The sequence below is a fragment of the Neomonachus schauinslandi genome, chromosome 12 (assembly GCF_002201575.2).
Source record: "Neomonachus schauinslandi chromosome 12, ASM220157v2, whole genome shotgun sequence".
NCBI lineage: Eukaryota > Metazoa > Chordata > Mammalia > Carnivora > Phocidae > Neomonachus > Neomonachus schauinslandi.
Window position 1 is genome coordinate 69,644,178 of NC_058414.1, and position 23,924 is coordinate 69,668,101.

Here is a 23,924-nt window from a genome sequence, read left to right on the forward strand (position 1 = left end):
AAAGCACCAACTCTCTTAGAGGTAAAACCCTAGAAAAAAGGTAAACAAGGGCGCCTGGGTGGCTCAGTCGGTTAAGTGGCTGCTTTAGCTCAGGTCATGATTTTGGGGTTCTGCAATCAAGCCCCACGTCCAGCTCCTTGATCAGCGGGGAGTCTGCTTCTCCCTCTCCCTCTACTCCCACTGTGCTCGCTCTCTCTCAAATAAATACTTAAAAAAAAAAGAAAAAAGGTAAACATGTAAATTATACCCATAACATCCATATCATAGAATATATGCAACCACACTGTCAAAATCAACATGCAGAATATTTTTAAATGGCTAATTTACAAGTCTTTCCACATTCTGAACTTCTTCAAAGGACAAACTGGCTGCATCAGAGTAAGACAACAAAGCAACAGCATCTTTTCAACTGGTCTGCCATTACTTGATTCAATGAGAAATGACTTGTGAGACTGATAAAAATGGAGCACAGAAGAGTCAATCTGCATAGGGGAACTCCCAGAGTCTGTTTTATAAAACCCCACATACTACTCTAACCCTCCTCTCCTTCACCACCTATATTTAGTCCTCACCAAGTCCTGTCCACTCTTCTTCCTATACACATCTTAAATGTTTCTATTTTCCATCCCCAAAGTCAAAATCCCAGTTTTGGCCATCATCGTCTCATGCTTCAATGTCTCCCTATATCTACCTGTGCCCTCTCCAAGAAGTGTCCCTTTTAAAATAAAAAATTTGTTAGTCCACTCTGTTCTGTAAAAACCCTCAAATGGCTTCCGAGCATCTTAAGCAATAAAGTCTAAACTCCTTAAAACGCCTTATAAGGCTCTCCATACCATATGTGAATAACTTCCCTGCCGCATCTATTTTCTTCTTTTCCGCTTGAACTTCGTATTCCAGCCATACTGACCTTTTCAATTCTGAAGTGCACCACTGCTATTCCCTCTCCAGGTACACTTCTTCCCTCTTCCTAGACCCATCCCAGTCCTCACACCTGGCTCACTCCTACTCTTCAGGTCTCACTTAAATCATTTTCTTGGTGAGATTACCCCTGACTCATTTATATGATCCCTGCACTTCTTCTATAATAGCAAAATGCTGATTGTCATTTGCTTAAGGTCTGCATTCCCTACTAGATCACAAGGTCTCTGAAAGTTTGTCTTTAATACTGTGTACCCGTGTCTTAGCAGAAAATTTGGCACCAAGTAGATATTCAACAAACACCTGTGAAAGAAATAGGGACTAATACAGAAATAATTATATTTAATAACAATGCCAGTTATTGGAGACTTAGTAATACATGAAGAGACTAAAGTTGTAGAATATCCCACAGCGCATAAGTAATAGAACTAAGGGAGAGTCCATGAATGTTTGGTTTGTTTCTCTTTTCGCCTTACTTCGGCCTTCACTTAATTCATCCAAATTCCTCCAAACCAGCGCGTTCTCTTCCATGTCCTACCTCTAGGGCTCAATAGAGCCACTACATACACACTCTATCACTTCCATCAGCTTTGGGCTCAGACACTATTTCCGTCCCATCTAGAAGCGTCAAAAGCTGAAAGAACCATACTGAGCACCTAAGGTCGGGGAATTCCCGTGCTTTGATTCAATGAATTCATGTTAACTCTTTGGGCCCACTACATACGAGGAGAATGGCAACTTAAATATCCAATCTCTTAGTACTGGGGCAACAACAGCAATTCTTCCAGAAAAAGCCTGCCTGTTCTCTACCACCCCTCTACTTTGGGAGACGGCAACGACAACTGGGGGCCCAACTGCCTGGGGAACCGCGGCGGATGTGGAGCACCCCACCTTCCAGCCTCCAACCCCCACCGTCACTACTCTCGGGGCAGGTATCGCAATGTCGGCCCCGGATGACCGGCTGTGCGGAGCTAGGGGCTCGAACGACGCAGAGACCTGGGCGGTGTCTGTGCTCAGGTCTTGCCACCCCGCTGTTCACCCCGACCTCCCTACCTGACTCGGCCGCCGCCACCAACGCTCTCTCAACCCCGGAGTCGGCTCTGGGGCCAACACAGTAAAGGGAGGGCCCTTGGGGCTGAGCTTGCGACTCGGATCTGGGAGGTGGCACGCCGGAGGAGGGGGGGGGGGCGTCGAGGGCCCGAGGCCACAGGCACTAACACAGGCCAGTCTCGTTGGAAACTTTCTCCGTTACCGGCCCGACCGCGGCCGCCATGTTCCTGCCGCCGGATCCGCGACGGTACGGAACGCCGCCGGGGTCAAATCGCGCGGCGCGCTTCCTCCCCGAGGCCCGGCCCCCTCCCCGCCCAAACTCCCCGTGCGGCCGCCGTCCCAGGTGTGACCGGCGCTTCGACAGCACACAGAGCACCCCCCACCCCCAACCTAGGGTGCCGGCTGAGTCCGGCCTCCGTCGCCTTCTGGGACCTAGGATCCGCGGCGAACAGGGAGCGGGAAGACCACGAAGGATCACGTAGACCGTGCCCATGAAGCCTTTAGGCCGCCGCCTCTGGCTGGACGGAAAGTGGGACAGGACGGGCGGGATGGTCCACACGTGGGCTGCAAATACCGCAGGAGGCGTTGCTGTTCTTTAGTATCTATGGCATAATGCATGGCTTTGTGTCCGCTGACCAGCAGAAGTCCAAGTTCCTTAGGCTCGCCTTCAAAGCCCTTCTCGCCTCCTTTTCTAATTAAGACTCCTTTTAAGTCACTGCCTGGGTCTTTACCCCACCGACAGCGCTGAGCTCCCCAGGTCTGGCCTGTTCCATTCCCCTTCTTCCACCTATCCCTTACACGTTCACCAGCCTTTTCTTTTTTTTTTAATTAACATATAAAGTATTATTTGCTTCAGACGTACAGGTCTGTGATTCATCAGTCGCCCAGGCCTGATTCTCATTTGTACTCTGAACTCCTTGAATAAACGTAGGGGGAGGCAGCACTTCACAACAGCTACGTCCGGTGGTTTTGGAGTTTGGAACCTGGTTGCTCCTCTTTTCTATGTGCAACCTGTGTTTCTCTGAAAAACAAAAACTAAAACCAAAACTTTTTTGCAAAGATATTGCGTAAACTATTTTTTTTCTGGCAGAAGGTAGGCCTTCAAAAAGTATGAATTCCTTTCCCCTCTCTAAGAGGCCCTCCCTTTCTGCCTGCTTTCTATCCCTCCCATCATTTTCTGCTCCTTGTAGCTCTTAGGTCAGTTAATCTCTCTGAACCCCAGTTTCCTCATATGTTAATTGGATACTAAAAACACCCACCTTACAGGGTTGTTGTAGGGATTAAGTGAGATCATGTACGTAAACAAATACCTTAAAAACTAGATGTTTTATCCCCTTTAGAGTAAAGCCCAAAATCCTTCAAGAGGTATGGACAAGTTCTGTAGCCTGGCGCTTTTTTACCTCCAGCGTGATCTCCCACAGCACTCCCCCAATTGTCTGTACCCCAGTCTGCTTTCATTTCCTCAAATGCCAGGACATGTCCAGTTTTGCTCACCATTAAATCAGCCTGGTGTAGTACCATAGTTGGTACTTAAATATTTGTTAAATAAAGTAATAGTACACGATAGGCCTTCAACAATCACTAGTTCTCTCCCATTTTCTGTTAGTATCATCTATACTATTCCTATCTTTGCTGATAGAATGTGAATTCATTTTCATTTAATAGGTGTTGGGGGTTTGGGGTGTGCCGCAGATCAAAGTGATAAAGCACTCTCAGACTCAGATTCCTCCTACATAAATAAAAAGTGTGAGATTCTGTCCAGACTCCTGTCTTAACTCTAAAAGCAGTCACTAGCCAACTCCCAAATCCGTAACTCTGGCTCTTTGGGGGAACACGTGTCACATTTCCAACTACCTGCTAGATGTTTCTACTTGAATTGCCATCACTTCTAATTCGACTTACCTTTAATGGACATTTATTTATACATATATATTTTGTTGGTTGGTTGGTTTTGTATTCCCACCATCTGAACCATCATTCTGTGTTTGGAGAATTCCCCACCTTAGGAGTCTAGTGGCTGAATCTGAAATGCCACATACTTGTTCTACCAATCATGTTCACCAGCTGGGAGCTGTCGACTCAAAAAAGCAAACACAAGCAAACACAGAAAGCCATGCTTCCTGGGTAACTGCAGGAGTATAGCAAGGTAGGCTCCTGGGGCAATAGTAAGAGTGGTTCTAGTGGTTTGCATCCAGCATCCAGAATTCGTAGTGTCTGTGACTCAGTATGCTTGCGCATGCCTACGGCAACCCTAGAGCCCTCTTCCATCAGTTCAGTGTGTGTTGTTACTGGTTGTACTCTCTGACCACGCAAGTCCAAGCTCCGTTTCCAGCTGTCCTCTGAGCTACCCACTAGCCTCCAATAAATTTTTCTGCTTAAATCAGCCACAGCTGTTTCCTGTTCCTTAGCATGAAGGTCCCTCATTAAAACAGTGCTTTTTCATCTTCCTCAAACATGATCCACAGCCTTGTGACCTTGAAACTATCTTTGATGCTTGCTATCTTGTCAGTATACTTTAAAATACTGCAGTGAGATGTGTATGTGTTTGAGAGTTAACTTTCATCTGCACACTCCAGGGTGGATAATTAGCATTTGAAAGACTAATCAGGAATCTTCACTATAAAGTTGGGTGCACAAGTGTTTCCACTCTCACTGTTAATCTGCACTAGAGGTATGTTAATTAACATAAAAGATGATAAATAATTTTTCATTGTGGAAATAACAGGTGTTCAAGATACATGGCTCGCTAGGATATTGTACAGGCACTTCTGTTCTTGCCTAAATGGAGTATGTGGAAGAAGCTTCAGATTATGGCATACTGACAGCCTTCAGAATGGCTCCCTGAATCTAGAACGCTGTTCAGTGCTTTGGCACCAAATATTTTTTGTGTAGTGTTTTTTTGTGCCTGCTTGTTGATAAATATTTATCTGTGTAGTTGCATGAAGTCTGAGACTTGCTTTCACTGTAGGGCACTACCTAATAGTAAAGGGAGAGGGTAGCTCTCATCAATCTTTAGTTGTTGAAGACTGTCAGTATTTACTAAAAGAACTGGACAATTGTGAAGTCCAAGTGTTCGTCTTCATTTACTCCATTTCTTGCATTTATCATTTCTTTTCAAATCCCATTGCTACTACCCAGGTTGAGGTCCTAACCCATGAATTACTTCAGTAACTTCTGTGGTTTGTCATTTTGATGTCAGCCTCACCCCCATCTAATCCATCACACTGACTGATATTCTCAGAACACCATTCTGTGTCACTTATTAAAACCAATGACTTCTGCAGGCTACAGAATAAAGTGCAAACCCCTTAGCCTGGTACCTGAGGCCCTCCAGAGATGAACCAAACCCCCCTCTGCCCAGTAACATTAATCCTGAAATTAGAAGTATTAGGGTCAGTTCCTGACATCTGACACATCCTCAGCCAAACACCTGGATATAAAACAGCCACTTGGGAACCGCCTCAGTGACAGGAGATTTCAAGCTGCATTACCGATGGTAGTGTAATGATCCTAATAGCAGGAACATCCAGTCTTCAACACTTGCTTCCAATGCAGGCAAGGTCTGTGTGCTCCACACCAAATAGTTCACCCAGAGGAATTATTTCAGAGTAGGAACACCTGTGGAAATACCATTTTTTTAAATCAAGGGAAGGAGGGAAGGCAGCACTTGGGGTAGGAGAAATGGAGGATCCTATCTATTTCAGTCCTCTGTAGCAGGGAGTCACAGAGGAGTCCTACATTATTTCTCCCATCTTCTCTCTTGTTCTTCCTCCTACTTCTTTCAATTCTTCAATCCTGTTCCAGAGCTGAATGGACTCAGGATCTCCATAGATGATCTGTTGGGTCTACTCCCTTGTTATTTCTGTGTAATACTTTGAGATTACAAAGTGCTTTCACCTATGTCCTATCATTCAATCTCTACAAAACCTGATGATGTAAATATTATCATCATCATTTTACAGGTAAAATAACCAAGGTCCAGAGAAACTGCACTATACTGAGCAGTGGCTTAAACCTCAGTATTTTGGCTTCAAGTCCTAGGTCCTCAAGTGCAGCTTTCTAAATATCATTCCCCTCTGTGGGGGAACACAGGTATTTCTGTCTCATTGCTGTAAACAGTAAGCAGGAAAGGGTTACCGTATCCTGTCCTGGCATACTCCTTATAATCATCTTGAAGATTTTTAACCTACATCCATACCCAGCCCAGCACAGATCAATTAAATCAGTCTCCTCTGGAGTGAGTCCCAGGTAGATGGTGTGTTTTATTAAAGACTCTCCCTGAGCCCCTCCTAGCCTCCTCCCTCCCCCAGTGATGCTAATGTAAAGCAAGTGTTGACAACAACTGGGTTATTATCTCCATCAGTGCCGTGGTTCTACAGGTGTGGTCCCTAGACCAGAGGTATCAGCATCATCTGGGAACTAGTTAGAAATGCAAATTAGATTTCAAGAATCTGTGCAATGAAAATGCATTATTTTTAAAATGTTAAATATTAGCAAAAAATAAAAAAAATTTAAAGACAAAGCTTTCTGCTGCCAAAAATGTAGTTAATTGACAGCGGGACCACAGAATGGGTTCTTTCTGGTAAGAAAATCAACAGTATTTTCCCCCAGCCCCACCCCCAGATCTACTGAATCAGAAACTCTAAGGGTAGAGCCCAGATCTTAGGATTAAGTGCAGGTGTATATATCAAAAAGCTCAACAACCGAGGCTTAATACCAGTTTATTTCTCACATAAAAAGTCTAGAGGTAGGTATTCTAGAGCAGATGTGGTGCTTCTTAGTGTTAAAGATCCTGATTCCTTCCTCTTTTTCCCCTTCCACTTAGAACATGGCTTCCTCTTCATGGTGCAAGATGTCTGCTTAATTTCCAGCCATCACTTCTGAATTCCAGTCAAGAGAAAGGAGGAAGTACTAGAGGCAAATGTACTCTCCTCATCCCTACTTTAATGACACTTCTTGGAAGTTACATGAAACACTTTAGCTTATATCAATTTGACTGGTATTTAGTATTTATAGAATCTGGGGAAAGTGGTAAGTTTGGGGGTAGCTATATGCCCATCTAAAAATCATGCCCATCTAAAAATCAAAGTTCTTGGAGTGCCTGGGTGGCTCAGTTAGTTAAGCATCTGACTTCAGCTCAGGTCATGATCCCAGGGTTCTAGGATGGCTCTCCGCTAAGTGCTCAGCGGGGAGTCTGCTTGTCCCTCTCCTTTCACCCCTCCCCCCCACTCATGCTCTCTCTCTCTCTCTCTCTCTCAAATCAATAAATAAAATCTTTTAAAAATCAGAGTTCTCTTTCTGAGAAAGAAGGAAGAAGAAATAAGGATGGAAGCAAGCCATGTTTGCCAGAGCTTAACTACACGGGAAAGCAAATAAGTGATTATTAATCTTCATGTTTCTTTCATATTTTTACCTCTTTGTGCTCTTTTCTGGAGGAATTCTTCAGTTTAATCTTACAGCCAGTAATTTATTTCTTAGGCTAATTAAAAATTTTTTTCCTAGGCTTCTACTTTCTTTTTTCTTTTCCTTCCTTCCTTCCTTCCTTCCTCTTGAAGTATCTGCTATCCTTTAATGATCTTTGTTATTTTATGGCATTTTCCTCCTTTGAGGATACTAAACATACATGTTTTAACTTGTGTTCTGTATGCTCCTTTTATTCCATTTCATCAGCTTCCAAGTGCTTCCATTTGTTGGCTTTGTCATCTTTCATGGTGGTGACTTTCTTCAAGTATTAGGAGCTTCTTGCTTTGCCACTGTGGCTTCCCGGCTGGGGTCCCTGAGTCTTCCTGTTTTAGTCTTTTGGACTGAAAAAGTGTTGCTTGCTTTCCGTTCTTAAAGAGGGCTCACAGTTCTCTGGAGACTTACCTTCTAATTTTCAGTTAGAAATGATTTAAATGATTTAAATGATTTAAATGATTCAAATGATTTAAAACATGCTCTCTATTATTTCTCTGGAGTCAATATAGGAAGGAGCTATTATTGCATATGCTGATTTTGCCTTCTTGAATTTTGTTTTATATTTTCTGAGTATTACTTTATAGAAAATATATTACATTTAAAAACATTTGGCCATCTCACTAAATTTTTTAATATTAAGCACTTTTTTCTAAAAATAATAATCACTTATTTGCTTTCCATTTGTTATGCCTCTTACTTTTTTAATCCAGATTTAAAGCATTGTTTAATAGTTTTTGTTCAAGTAAGCAGTGAAAGCAGGTCCTGGCGTGTTCCTGACATTAATGGAAACACTTCTAGTATTTTCATCATTAAACATAATCTTGATAGTTAATTTAAAGGGAATATTTAAAGAATGTATTTTTTCATTCTTAAGAAATTTTTCATTGCGTGTTTTGTTTCAGATACTAGTTTTGAATTCAAATTCTTTTTAAGGATCTTTTGAGATGTTCATATGGTTTTCCCTCACTGATGCACTGATAGGTTAACCTCTCATACTAACTATTACGATTGATCTATCCTCGAGATTCTGGAATAAATCCTCATAGGTCTTTTAGTGAATTGTTAAATTAAGTATTGAAGATTTTATTTTTGATATCACTAAGTTTTTAAGTGAGAAGCGTACATGGTTTTATTTTCTAGTATTATCTTTTTAGGTTTTGGTATAAGTGGTATATTTGTTCTTTTGAACAAATTGGATAGCTTTCCCCTTTTTTCTATTTTGTGCAACAGTTTATATGGTATGGAAATCATCTTTTCTTTAAGTATGAAGGAACTAAATCCTGAAGCATGTGGATCTAGAGGTGGTGTCTTTTTGAGAGGTAATTCTTTGTTAGTATAACATATGCTATGCTCATCGGTCTTTCAGATTTTTATTCCTCCTTGAGTTTATTTTACTAATGGACATGTTTTCAGAATATTGACCATTTAATCAAGATTTCCTAATTTGGTAGTTTAAAAAGTATCCCCTATCACTTCACATATTTCATTTATAAATTCGATTTTTGAGAACTTATTTGATATCTTTTATTTCTCTGTTCCCCATATACTTCCCCAAAATATCTTGTCCCAAGTGTTGCACTGGTTTCTTGGCCTCTCAGCCTCACTCCTTGGCTCAGCTGTTTGGTATTTCTTATGAGAAGCAGTACAGGGTAGTGGTTAAAAGTGAGCATTCTGGAGCTAGACTGTCTGAATTTGATTCTATTTGAAACTCTGACTAGCTCCATGTGTAAAATGAAAGAAGTATTTATTCATGGGGTTGCTGTGAGGATTAAATGAGTTAATATATGTCAAGTATTTGGAACAATGCCTGACACTGAGTAGGTTCTCAGTTGCTAAGCCATTTTCATTTTTATACAGATCACTATAGCCTCTCAGGGCTTCATTTAGTTTTCCCCTTCTCTAATTTTTCAGATAAGCTGCTTAATTAATATCCCAAGCTCAGCATGAGGCCACAAACCTTGTTAGGACACAGGGGGAAGGGAGAAGGCTACAAATACTCAAAATATAATATCCTTTCTTTTATCTTTGTCACATCTAATTATAAAAACAAAGACAAAACAGTAACTTTTGACTTCTTTAAGTGAAGAAATTTAGCTCAGCTTTGTCTTTCTCCTCCAATTATTACTTTCCCACATATCCTAAGAATATAATAGTTTTCTTTGAAATGTGTAACAATTTTTATGGAAGTTATTTATACTTTATTTATGTGGGTTAATTTGGTTTCAGTGTTCACTACCTTTCCTTTCATACTATAACCCAAATTATATCTGGTTTAATGGCCCCCCAAGCTGTAAGGGAACTTTTTAAATACACAGACTTTGAGATGCCGCATAAAACCTACTGAATAATAAGTTGTAGAGTTGCTGCCTCCATCCTAGTGCTCTTTAATTTAATGTCCTCATTCCCAGGTGATTCTCATTAACTGCTATGTTTGGGAACCACTTTTCTAGCCAATAGAAAAATGAAACTAAAATTTCCAGACCAGTGGCACCTGGGTGGCTCAGTCGGTTAAGCATCTGCCTTCAGATCGGGTCATGATCCTGGGGTATTGGGATCGAGCCCTGCATTGGGCTCCCTCCATGAAATGGAAATATTCCCTAATTCAAGGTCTTTATTTCCTCTTTTGTGTTCTTATCTCACTCCTCTACCCTCAATTTTACTTGTTCTAATCTTAGCTTTTCCTTCAAAGCTCATTTTAAATGCCACTTCCTCTAGGAACTTTCCTTGATTGCCCAGGTGACGATATTTTCTTCCCTTGATTTCTCATAGATTTTATGTGAGGTGACTAAAGACACCTCACTTTCTTTTTTGTATTTTCCTTGTTTTTGTTTTAATTGCTTTAAAATGTACAAACTGGGGCACCTGGGTAGCACAGTCGGTTGAGCTAGGGTTATTTCATCATTAAGTGGGAAGAAAACCCACTCTTGGTTTTGGCTCTCGAAGTGATCTCAGGGTCGTGAGATCTAGCCTGGCGGTGGGCTCTGTGTTCAGCGTGGAGACTGCTTAAGATTCTCTCTCTCCCTCTGTCCCTCCCACTCATGCTCTTTCTTTCTCTAAAATAAATCTTAAAAAAAAAAAGTGCAAACAACTTAAACTATACAGAGTAGTATAGTTTAGAATTTCCCCTTCAGTCCTTTGCCGAAGCCACTCAGGAGCCTGCAGGTAAATCGTATTACTCCTTGATAAACTCTATCTCTCTAAGTCGGGATTTCTCAAGATGCTGGCCATAGACTCTCTAACTGAAATCACATGGGAGCTTGTTAAAGATGGAGGTGTCTGTGCATCAGCCTAGACCTACTGAATCACAATCTCAGGAAGTGTCACCTAGGAAGCTGCCCTCTTAATCATACTAAGTTCTGTGAGTCATTGATCTTATGCTCTTTCCATGTGTCAGTAGGAGTTCTTATACAAATGTATAATTTCGTTTTTTTGTTTGGTTATGTTTCTTTTGTTATTCAACTTGTTTTTTGTTGTTGTTTTTAGCAATTATCTTGGAGATGTTCTCAAGATAGGACACAGAGATCCTGTGTCCTTTTGTTTTAAACCTTTTGTTTGGTTTAAAACAAAATTTTTTTTAGAAAGATTTTATTTATTTTTTAGAGAGAGAGAGAGGCAGAGAGAGAGAGAGAGAGAGAGAGAGAGAGAGAGCATGAACAGGAGGGAGGAGGGGCAGAGGCAGAAGCAGGCTCCCTGAGGTAGGGTTCCATCCCAGGACCCTGGGATCATGACCTGAGCTGAAGGCAGATGCTTAACCAACTGAGCCACCCAGGTGCCCCTAAAAAAATTTTTAAACAACTGTATGGGATGAATGTATTAAATTTCATGTTAACTGTTTTATCTTTTGAAGGATTTTTAGACTTCCCAGTTTTTTGTTACTAGATCTATGCTTCAGTGAATATGTAAAGTTTGCAAACATTGTGTTATGTTTATGGATTAGAAATTGCTGGATTAAGTGCATACTCAGAATGTTGATATTGCTATATTGTTCACCAAAAAGACTTTTTGAATATAACAAATTTCTACCAATAGTGAAACAGAATATTCTTATGCCCATACCTGTTATCAGTAGTGCGTATTATCATTTTTTATTTCTCTTAGGCTGATGGATGAAAAATAGTATTTATTGCTTTCATTTGTTCTTTTTACCATTACTAGTAAGTTGAGCCCCTTGTCATTTTATGTTTTCTCTTATGTTATCTGTTGCTCTTTTTTGTTCATATTATCATTTATTGAATTGTCTATTACCAGCACAAGTGAATTGCCCTTTTTTCTCTGCTGATTTGAAATGTCACATTTGTCCTGTACTGAATACCTATATGTACACTGGTGAGTTTCTGGACTTTTTATTCTGCTCGGTCAATCCTTTTGCACCTATGCCTTACTGTTTATATTATTATAGGTTGTATGTTTTTATACCAATACCTTCTCTATTCTTTTTCTAAAATTTTCTTCCCCCTTTTTGTTGCATATGAAATAATTTCAGCTTATAAAATCATAAATTCAGCTTATAAAATCTTATTTGGAAATCGATTGAGATTGCAGTGGATTATTGATTAATTTGGGGGAGATTTGACATTTTCCAAATCTTGACATCTTCTCAAATCACAGACTTATCTCTGAAATTTAGTCTTCCCGGCAGAACCTGGCAGTGTCTATAGCTACTTAGTCTTATGTTCTTTGGTAAAATTTTAGTATATTATTTATATAGGTCTTAATATATCTTATGTTTAATTTATTGCTAAATATTTGTCATGGTTTTTTGTGCTGTTTATTTTTACAACCACGAATGGGGTATATATTATATTAAAGCTAACCTACCAAACTTTGGTATTAAGTCTAGTAGTTTTTTGGTCTTTTCTCTTATACTTTTTAGTCAATGATAGGTGTAGATAATGAGCTTTATCTCTTCTTCTCCAGTATTATACCTCACTTATTTATCTCATTTTACTTCATCAAATCTGTACATTGAATAGTCATGGTGCAACATGGTGCATACATCATTGTTATTCTTTTCACCCTTAATGAAAGGCTTCTAGTGTTTCTTCATTATGAGGTTTCCTATAGGTTTCCGGTAGACTCTTTTGTCATGTTAAGAAGACTTTCTTCAGTTAATCTAAGAGCTTATTTATGAAGGGGTATTGGATTTAATAAATGCTTTTCTCAGCATCCAGATGATCATAGGGTTTTTCTCTTTAATTGGTGGATAAAGTGACTTACATTATTCCTTGCCTGAATTCATTCTTGGAAGAAAAAGAGCTCTCTTTGATATTACTGAATTGTGTCAATATATGACTTTTAATTGTTTTTTTCCTCAGTATTTTATTTACTAGTTTTGCACTCATAGTTTTAGCTGAAATGGCCTGTGAGGTTGGCGGAATAATGGCCTTCCAAAGATTTCCCATTTCATGAAACCCTGTGAACAGACAACTTCACTTGGTAAAAGGAAATTTGCACAAGTGCTTCAGGTTAAAGACCTTCTGATAGGGTGATTATCCTGGATTATTCTCATTGGCCCAATCTAATCACGAGTCCTTAAAGGGAAAACCTTTTCCAGCTGCAGTTAGACACAGAGAGAGGTAAGCTGATGATGGAAGGAGGTTCAGGGCTATGATATGAGCAGGACTTAACCTGACATTGCTGGTTCTAAAGATGCAAGATGAGAGCTTTGAGCCGAGGAATTCAGGTAGTCTCTAGCTGGAAATGGCAAGGAAATGGATTCTTCCTTGAAACCTTCAGAGGGAACACAATATCTCGACTTTTGTCCAGTGAGACCCATGTCAGAGTTCTGACCTACAAAACTGTAAGATAATGTATTTTTTTAAGGCAGTCAGTTTGTGGTAATTTGTTATAGCAGCAGTAGATAATTAGTATAAAATATAATTTTGTGTGCTCTCTAAATTTGAATCAGTTATGGCTCAAAGTACCCTTTTTCTTTATGAATTTTTTTTTCAATGCTTTAGAACCGATTTTAGGGGAAAAACCTCTCACAGAAGTTTGATAAAACTTACCTGTAATATTGTTTTTATGCTTTTTAAAAAAATTTATTTGGGGGGGAGGGGTAGAGGGAGAGAATCCTCAAGCAGACTCCCTGCTGAGCATGGAGCCTGATGCGGGGCTCAGTCTCACGACCCCTGAGATCATGACCTGAGCTGAAACCAAGAGTTGGACGCTCAACTGAGTGAACCACCCAGGCACCCCGCTCATTTATTTATTGACAGAGACAGAGATAGCGAGAGCAGGAACACAAGCAGGGCGAGTGGGAGAGGGAGAAGCAGGCTTCCCACTGAGCAGGGATCCCGATGTGGGCTCGATCCCAGCGTCCTGGGATCATGACCTGAGTGGAAGGCAGACGCTTAACGACTGAGCCACCCAGGGGCCCCCACTCTTGTGCCTTTTTAAAGGAGGAAGTATTAGACTCCCTTTTCAATTTCTTTGTGACATGCCTTTTACTCCATTACATTATAATTTTCATGTATATATTTTGTCTTTCTTACTAGATGGAAGGAAGCTTCTTGAAGGTGTAATCTAATTTATCTGGATATCAGAACTCATTAACAGAATTTTGTGCCCATTGTTTATGAAACAAGTTTCAAATACATGTTCTCATTCAGACAGCCACATTGATCAGGCAACTCCAGTAATGTGGTGAATGAGCCTAAGCTTTGAAGTCAGACCCAAGTTGTATAGTGGCTAAGCCACTTTTCTAACTCTGTAACTTTAGACAATTGCTTAACATTTCAAAGACTTACTGTCCTCACCAGTACCATAGTGATAGTAGTCCTTTGTAGGCTTGTTGAGAGAAGGAAAATGAGGCATTGTTTGCAGAGTGCTTAGCATAATATCTAATACAAAATAGTTGCTTAATAAATGATGCTTGTTATTATCATGACCATTGAAAGGACTTTATTTAGAACTGAATGGTATTTTTCAAAATGTTTTTTCTGTTGGTCTTGTAATTTTCTAGGCTATTATGTATTTTCTAGGCTGTCATACTAAGTCTCCAATCTGTTCTGTTTAAGGCCTCTGTAGTGCCATACGTTGGTTGGTGGATTCAGACAAGTATTCCCATGGATGGGGTTATATTCATAACTTTGAATATAATAAAAGCAATAGTGGATGTGCTTTTGTGGAGCTAGAGAAGTCAGTCCTTTAGAAACTGAACTATGTTTCAAGGGTTTTCTTCCCACTTAATGATGAAATAACCCTAATCTCCTCCTACTCTTAAATAAATTGGTTACATTCCTGTTGGGGAAGGTCATCGAAAAGATGTGACTGCCAGTTGACCTATGAGCTGGAGCTGGGGGATCAGAGGCTCCTCACACCCTCCCCTGGCCTTGGAATGTGGGTTCTGCTTACCTTTCCCACTCCTTCAGGCTGCTCCAAGGACATACCTTGAGATAATGATGTGGTGTTGAGAACACCTGAACGATATGCATGACTGAACCCAGTTAAGGCCTTTTTATAAGCTTTTAAGATCTCAGGAGCAGGTGTAGGGATCCATTCGTCTTGCTGCTGCCCAAGAGAAGCCTTGTGTAATCAGTTCCCTTTGCTTATTTAAACTGCCACCTACCAGGTTGGAGTGGCCTCTTTCTTTGGTCTCTCCCTGCCCTTCACATCAGGGCCTGTTTCAGATTACATTCAGGAAGCTCTTGAGAGGGTTGTGAACCAACAACTACTTCATATTAACTGCTGTCCTTTATATTTATGGAAACTCTTTCATTATTAATAGATAGTTGAATCAAACATACTGAGGAAGTGGTTACCCATCTTTATGAATTCATCTTATAAAGAGACAAGACGATCTTGTGTTGAGGTTTTGTAGTTTCCATTGAAATCTTGCAGGGTAGGTGGTAGTAGATGGGGTATCTTTTGTCATCTTCTGGGAATTCATAGGGGAGAAAATTGAACACTGACTATTTAACTTGCTCAGTAAGATTCTAAGGAGTGGATATCAGATTTCGAATTGGTGGTGGATGGTGGAGATGAAATGGTCAATGTGCATGGAAGGCACAGAATAGTCAGGACTAAGAGAAGAGGAATAGGGCTATTAATGGCTATTTGCTAAAATAAATAATAGAAACTGTGCTGATCATACCATGTGACAAGATGGTATTATTTGCTTTACAGAAACTTGGTAAACTTACCAGTAACCCTGTAAATGAATTTTGTGGATTAAGAAACAGGTCCTATGAAGAAATTTGCCCCAAATTTCACAGTGTTCAGTGGTAAAACGTATCTGCAAAGTGGTTGGCATAATGTATCCCTTACATGAATTAAGAAACTGCTGGAGCACTACTTCTCTTGTGGAACCAAAGAGGTCAACTAGCTGAATCTTCCTTAGATGTAGCAAAGTTAACAATTGTATACAAACTTCAATTCTTTATTGTCAATGAGAGGGAGGTAGGGATTGGATAGCCTTGACAGACATGGTGAGAAAGTATTATCTGAGATTAAAATGGAACGAATTTAAATGGGTAGGAGTGAGTAGAGGGGAGAAAAATTTATATGGCTCCAAATCACTTACTATTGATCTAAGTGACATTTTCTACAAACCAATTCAGACTTTTTCTGAGGTATAAATTGACCTACCTCCTAATTTTGAGAATATATTAATAAACTAACAAAACCAGACCACCCTGCAAGATTCATAAACTAAGTATCAGCCATAGTCCTGTGTCCTCTCAGTTGGATTTTATAAGGGCAGATGAATTTATTTATAACAAATATACATATATATAAATTTATTTATACTTATTGATCACCTGCTTTGTTGCAAGGCACTTTGCTAGGCTGAAGATACAGAATAGATGAGGGCCTTGGCCATACCTCTAGACAAGGAAAAAGATAAACTTAAGACAGTTAAGCGGAGACTTTTAATGGTGATGTGAAGACTACTTGATTACGTGGACTGGGAAGCACCCCCTAGGAGGTGACCTGTAAGCTAAGACCTGAATAACAAAAATGAACTATTCTACAAATCCAAAGAGGAAGAAATTCTAGGCAGAGGGACTATCTGGTGCAAAGGTGGGCACAGGCTTGTTCCCTCCCCTGTACCCCAGGACTTGATCATAGAAGGTTAAGGAGAGCATGCTGGAGGTTGACTTGGAGAGGTGGGAAGGGGCATTATTGACGTTTGGCACTTGCATGATGAGGGATATCAATATTTGAGTAAATTGCATCTAGATTCGTTATGAACATAATACCAAAAGGTCACGTGGACAGATTTCATTGCTATGTACCACCAGATGCTGCAGCGCAATATGCTGTTCTGCAATTTTAAAGTTTTTGTTGCCTCGTATTAAAGCTAATGCATTTTTTTTAAAGTTACACTGTCAGCCCTGGAAAGCACAGCAGACATCCATTCCTTATAGTACCTACTCCAGTGTAATTGTGCAGTAATTAGGTCTCAACTTATGAGTCAGTATTGAGTGAATGGTAAAAACAACTTTGCTTTTAATCATTGCCACAAACTGTATCCCTAACTTGAATTACCTATTTCACCAATAATCCTCATGATTATTTGGGGACCATAAGGCCTAGCTGATCAGTGAAAATTCATCATTACTCAAAAACAACTCCAAGTATATTTGTTAAGTTATACTATATACAATCTAAAATGACCTGTTACAAGATCTATACTTGCTCTCTTCTGAATTTCATGCTTCACATTCTTTGGAAAGTGAAATTAACCTGTAAGGGGGTAATAATACTTCTGTATTTGTCTAGAATACTATCTCTACACCAATTATGTTAAAATGGTGTTGCTTCTTCACACTTGAGAACTTTTAGAAAGAAAAACATGTGTTCATTAAAAAGGACTTGTTTTGACTATTTGAAGTATAAAATTGGTATTAGCAGTTTTTTTTTTTTTTTTTAAGATTTCATTTATTTGACAGTGAGAGATACAGCGAGAGAGGGAACACAAGCAGGGGGAGTGGGAGAGGGAGAAGCAGGCTTCCCGCGGAGCAGGGAGCCCGATGTGGGGCTTGATCCCAGGACCCTGGGATCATGACCTGAGCTGAAGACAGATGCTTAACGACTGAGCCACCCAGGTGCCCCAGTATTAGCAGTTTTTTTATGTGTCCAGTCACAAGCAAGACTAAAGAGATGATCTGTGACATCCTAACTCCCATTCCATAGCTCCTCATTCCAACCGGCACTGTTCTCCATGCCACTGGGGTCCCCTCTGTCTTGGTAATACTTATGGTTACACAAGCTCCAAACAATCACATTTCCTCTTGATCAAAATGTTTTCTTCTTACTTTAAAATTCCCAGGTCCTTACTGTTTGCACAGTAACCTCTCTGGGACATTAATTGGTGCTAATGCTTCAGTGAGTTTAGAAAACAAAGCTCTGTTTTTATAGTCAAGCCATAGCACCTCTTTCTGTCTTAGGTCTGTTTCCTTAAGCATTTCTTCTTGCAGGGAGGCTCTGGAAATTTGGTCTGCCTCTCTTCTTGCCAGCAATCACCTTATTATATTTTATTAAATATATATATTAAATATATAATTATATATTATATATCTACCTTATTTCCAGAGAATGGTTCATCCATGCTTGGTTTTGGGAAACATGTTAGTTCTTGGATTCCTAATGAAAAGGCCTGTGTTAATTAGGAGGCTGTTTTTTATTGTTGTTGACTTTATCTTTTCTACATCTAACCTGTGTCTGCAAACTCATCAAAACAAGGGTGTTACAGAAGAGTTTGAAGAACTAAATTAATACTGGCCATGGCCATGTTTGTATCTTTTCTTGGGTACAAGGCAATAGGCATAGCTAAAGCCTGGCATTAGTTAGCTGTAAAAAATGATTTGTAGGTGTAGGGAACAAATACAAAGGGCTTAAATGTGGACTCTAAATAGCTTCATATAGAATACCTCTGGGCCCACAAATAATTTTCTTCTAGATATGTTTTCCCCATGGCAGCTCAAAGAACTATAGAATGTTATCAGGACACTACTGAATGATTTACTTGGTTGTGGCTGCCTTTAGTAGGTGAGACATACATGCAATTAAAGTATGCAAGTATATTCTCTTGACTTTTCTCCTTAAAGAACTGCAAAAAGGCTTGGGTTTAGGAAAACTATTGGCATTGTTTTATATTTTGAGCAATGCTCCCTACCACTTTTATGGTTTACATGGGCATTCTAATCTGGTAATATTAACAAATTTGTTTTACAGACTTTTCATTATTTATGACAAATTCAAGAAGCAATGCTGCAGTCAATATCTATGACCTAATTCTTTGGGTTTTCCTTTAATTTAAAAAAAACATAGAAATACGTAACCATCTTGGTACTACTGATGGACCCAATCTAAGAAATTTTTAAAATCTATGATATAAAGTAGTTGTATTTCTGATTACTAAAACTATGCAGTGACATTAATCACAAATGTTTTATATGGCAAAAGATAGAACACTTTCTATTAACAGAACAAAAGTGTTATGGTTAAAAAAATTCAAAATAAGTTGAACACTGCTGCTGTTGACCAAAAGTTACCACTCAACAGTAGATGTAACGAGATTCTTAGTTGAAAAATGCATACTAAACTACTGAACTCATTCTTAAATTTAGGATGATAAAACATTCAAATGTAAGTTTAAGACCGTCTTTCCAGTTGTTGGGATATGAATTTCTCTAGTAAGAAAAATAGGGTTTAGAAAACCCAATACTTCCCTCCTTTTATAATATTTACAGGTCCTTAATGAAATTGTTAGCTATTGTAGCTTCTTTGTTTATTGAGTATTGCATAACATAGGCTACCGCTAATAATCTTGGGGAACTTTTTGTTGGCTGTGGATCACGGACATGAAATTTTTGTGAACCATTATGGAGATTACTCCAATTCAGTTTTTTTGGGAAAAATCAAATTTTTAAAATATATTCTTTGTAATAAATGTTTTTTGTAAGTAAGAACAATTTGTCTTCCACCTTTGCTATTACCTACGAATTTGTAACACCAAAAGGGAACCAAATGTTAGTGTGTGGACTCTTGAAGAGGAATACTATTCTAGCACTGTGCTCAGAAAAACGTGGAGAAAATGGACTGACAGCTTGATTTCCCCACTTTTTTTTTTTTTTAACCTGCCTTTTACAATCAGAGAATAGGTTTGTAGCTTGCACTTTTCTAGAGAGCTGAACAATACATCCCTCTTACCCACAATGTGTTCGTAATTTGTTGAACAGTTGTGTCTAAAACTTTTTTGCATTCTGTTTCATTTTTGGTAAACAAATTAAGGGACTTGAGCAGGGGCAAACGTGCAAGGATCAGTAGGCAATCATTCCTAGATAGAGACATTAACTTTATGTAGGATGCTTGTCTTCTCCATTAGATCATCAGCTCCATGAAAGCAGGAGACTATGACCACTCCAATCCTAATGTTTCCCCAGCATACTGTATACAGTAAAGTTCAAACATTCATTCAATGGATAAAGAACTGTTCGATGTCATGAGAAAGCCATCTGCTGCCGTAAAATAACTAATACACTTAATTATCTCAGATGTAAGTAACTTTCAAGGAAAGTAGACCTACAATGAACTAGAATTTATGTGGGCTGTTGTCCCTGGTTCTTTGATAAACAGCATAACAATACATAACAATATGGTGGTCACTTGAACTCTCTGTATTTTGGTGAATCAATTTCTGAAATGAAGGAATCTGAGTAAGTGAACCTAGCTTGAAAATTCTGGATGTCAATCAAATTCTAAACTGTGTCCCAATTTTGTTTTTGTTGTTTTTTAAAGATTTTATTTATTTATTTGACAGACAGTGAGAGAAGGAACACAAGAAGGGGGGAGTGGGAGAGGGAGAAGCAGGCTTCCCGCTGAGCAGGGAGCCCGATGAGAGGCTCGATCCCAGGACCCTGGGATCATGACCTGAGCTGAAGGCAGACGCTTAACGACTGAGCCACCCAGGTGCCCCTTGAAATCACTCAGTATAGAAGTCAAAGAGCACAGAACTTTCAGGTTTTAAGTAATAGACAATGAATATTAGAAAATTTAAAATTTTTAATAAATGTGCTTTGTTCACAAAATGTGAAAAAATACAACAAACACAAACATACATTTTCAGGTATGCTATCTCCCACCATTTGGCAACTATGATATAAACCATTTTGATCTAGTCATGATCCTGAAGAATCCAACCAAATGCTCATTTAGTTTTGAAACTCCAAATTATTTTGGAGAATTCTGTTGTGAGACAGGGAGACCTCTTAAAACTTATTTATATCCAAATGAAATCATTCTCAAGAGTACCCATTCAATATTAGAAGGCTTTGTTAACTTCTCTTGTCATTACGTATGTAATCTGGCACCAAGCCACAGGACTGCTTATATTTTAACACTTAAATGTTAAATTGGCTTTGGTGGATATGTATTAGTTTAAATCCTGTACCAACCTAATATGAAGCTGAATATACGGTAACAAATGATATTTATAAATCCAAACAAATTTATACTAAGTGGGAGGAGGTTTTATAAAGAGAATTTTCTTTAAAGTACTACTTAAAATACATCATGCACACTTTGGAGCATAAGCAGAATCAACATCTGTAAACAATCAGAAGAATTTATAGCACCAACATGTTAGCTGTAACACAAAGGCTGACTCCAAGGTCATACTTACACCAGCCTCTCAAAAGCATGGTTTTCATTTACTTTCAAAGCACTTTAATTAGATACATTGTTTTCTTTGCCCTTAAGATCATATTTGGCCAAATCAAAGGAAATGGGCAGTATGGGTAAAAGAGGTACTACCAAAACAGTTTTGTGTTACCTGAACACAGTGGGTTTTTTTTTTTCCCTTCTTCTGGGGGAGATAAAGATGTGACCTGTAGTGCTTAATTGGAAAGAAAAGTCAATCTTAATTATTAAGGGCTCTGAAGCTATTGAAAGTAAATGAAACATTTCAAGCTACTTTTGGCATATTTGAGCAACCAAAATTTATTGCGTTCATTCAACTGACTTTTTAGGTTAATTACAATCCTGTTACTTTGATTAATTTAGAACGTGAAATTTAATTTGAAATATTGGGTGTATATATATATATATATATATATATATATATATATATATATATACCCAAACAATGATATCTTAAAGGGTAATTTTGTCTTTCTAAAGTTTGACATTCAAAGTTAACTACAACTCACAATAAGCACAAAAACATCAGTTTTACCAGAGTAAAGAAGTGCAGTTTATGAAATTTAGGATCAACTATCGAAAATGCAAGTTTCCTTTAAAAACACACACGCACACACACGCACACATTAACCATGAATTCTGAAACTGTGATATTTCAGTGCAAAAACCTCAGTATGAGGTAATTTTAATGTAATAACCACTTGAAAAAAAAATCCACACAGTGGCACTCTTAAAAATGACAGTTTACATGACAATTGCTGGCTGACAAGACAATGTGGACCAAATGTTCTTAGCTATTTAAACTAATCTTGTCTTGTTTGGACATATTTTTCTCCTTAATCATCTGCTTCTGATTCAGAAACACAAAGTCATTTATCAATGTGGAAAGGGAAAATTCCCACAGCCAACTAATGGTTTATATATTCAAAGAAAATTTTCTGCTTGAATTTTGATAGAAATTAGAATACCGAAAGGTCAAAACCGTTTTATGAGATCGCTAGCAGAGGGTTAATTTAAAATTTTTCTATTTAACTCCAGACTTGTAGTGCAGCACACCTCCTTAATGGAAAGGTGAGAACCCTAACAAGGTTGGTCTAGACAGAACATAAACTCTTACAAGTGCAAACCCTTTCACAAAGGTGTTTCAGGTCAGGATTGAGTATTGTTCCTTGCTTAAATAGAAAATTTTGTAAATGAAACCTAAATTTAAAAAAGGTAAGAGTGAACTCTCACAGTTAAATATACTTAACACCAAGGCCTAAATCAATATGAAAGATATGAACATTCTACTTTGGCAATGGTGTTTATTGTACTGTACTAATGAAATTAGAATACATACTTGGGGGAAATCTTTCCCCAAATGTCTGATGCTGCCAAATGAGCAAAAAAGAAAAAAAAAATCAATTCCAAAAAGTTGAGGAAATGCTGGATCATCAGACAAAACTGAACAGAAAATGGCTTTCTGTAACAGATAACAATTTAGCTAGAAAAGAGAGTAAGTGCATCACAAAACAACTAAACCAATCTAGCTCTGTGTCACATTTAACTTGTGAGTCATCAAAGTGCAAGCTACAGCTTTCTACAGATCTTTCTCATTGCAATGGTTTAAAGTCAACACTGAAAAGATTAAAAAAGGAAAATACATATCAAGTTATGCTTCATTTTCACCATAGCACTAAAGAAAAAAAGGTACCTTTCTATGATATCTTAGTGCTAAATGCTAAAGTAACAGTGGTTTCTGCTATGACAGGAGTCACTCTGCATGAAACTTTAAGCTTTCTATATAAGAATAAATTTTAAAATCCAGAAGTAGAAAAAAATAGCAAACTCTGTAAACCTTTGCATTTCTTCTATGCAAACCAGGTTTTAAGTACTGAGTTCATGTTAGTATTTCTGATTAGTGTAAGCAATTAGTTTAGAAGTCTGGACTGAAAGGGCCTTTTACTTTGATATTAACTTAAAAGTAATATGGGATCTTCTAGCTCATAGAAAGGAATAGAGCTGGCTTGACTTTCTCCAGAATCTGAGTCGTATGGAGCATCAGGGAGCTCTGTGAAACCATATGCTAGTTGTTCATCTTCTATATCTGATCGAACGTAGCAGGAAGGGTTAGAATATTCCTCCTCTTCTATACTGTTGAAATCTTGAGGAATATATAACATCCCTGGGTAGTTCCTACTAACCAAGTCACTTGTGGTTTTTAGGGAGATTTTTCTAAATGCCATCAAATGCATATGTGAAAATTTTGAATACTTGAAACGTTTAAAGCCCAGGGACTCTATAGCAATCTTCCAGCTTTTCATCATCATAGTATGACGGTTCTGATGGGAGGAATCAGGTGTGATGATAAGCAATAAACCATTTAACACTAACAGTTCATGGGCTTTCTTGCAGCAAATCCATCGTTGGTAAGGTGATGGAAAATAAGAAAGGAGGAGAGAGAAAACCACCACGTGGAAAAGTTCTCCAGGAAGAGAATCAATAGGGTTTTTCAGCTGCTTCAAAAAGGCATCTATAGCATCCTGTGCAAGCTGGAGTGGCTGCTGAAGCTGCAAGTTCAGGAAGTCACATTTATATACACTCTGCAGAAAGGGAAAAACAAGGCATATTAAGAATATGAAGATTACTTCCACCTTATTACACAGATTTTTACACCAAACTGTGGCACAGCATTTCTACATCATCCAAGCTTTAATTTTGAATCTTTCCCTTCTACATTATTCCGCTTGCACAAACATTCAAACTAAACTTTTACTCACTAAAATCTTGAAGAGTAATCAAGCCCATAGAATTTCTACTCATTTAAAAAAATATTTCTGCCTAACAATTTGAAATTTAACTTGGGTGAGAGT

General features: G+C 38.6%; 1 protein-coding gene across 1 annotated transcript in view; it reads right to left on the reverse strand.

The window, feature by feature from the left end:
• Positions 1 to 20,425: 20,425 nt before the first annotated feature.
• The window catches only part of BMT2 (base methyltransferase of 25S rRNA 2 homolog), a 95,134-nt gene continuing 91,635 nt past the window's right edge, over positions 20,426 to 23,924 (reverse strand). Inside the window, exon 5 of the mRNA XM_021699300.2 lies at positions 20,426 to 23,654. Coding sequence (XP_021554975.1) covers positions 23,025 to 23,654 — 630 coding nt within the window. The 3' untranslated portion in view covers positions 20,426 to 23,024. The remainder of the gene's footprint in view (positions 23,655 to 23,924) is intronic.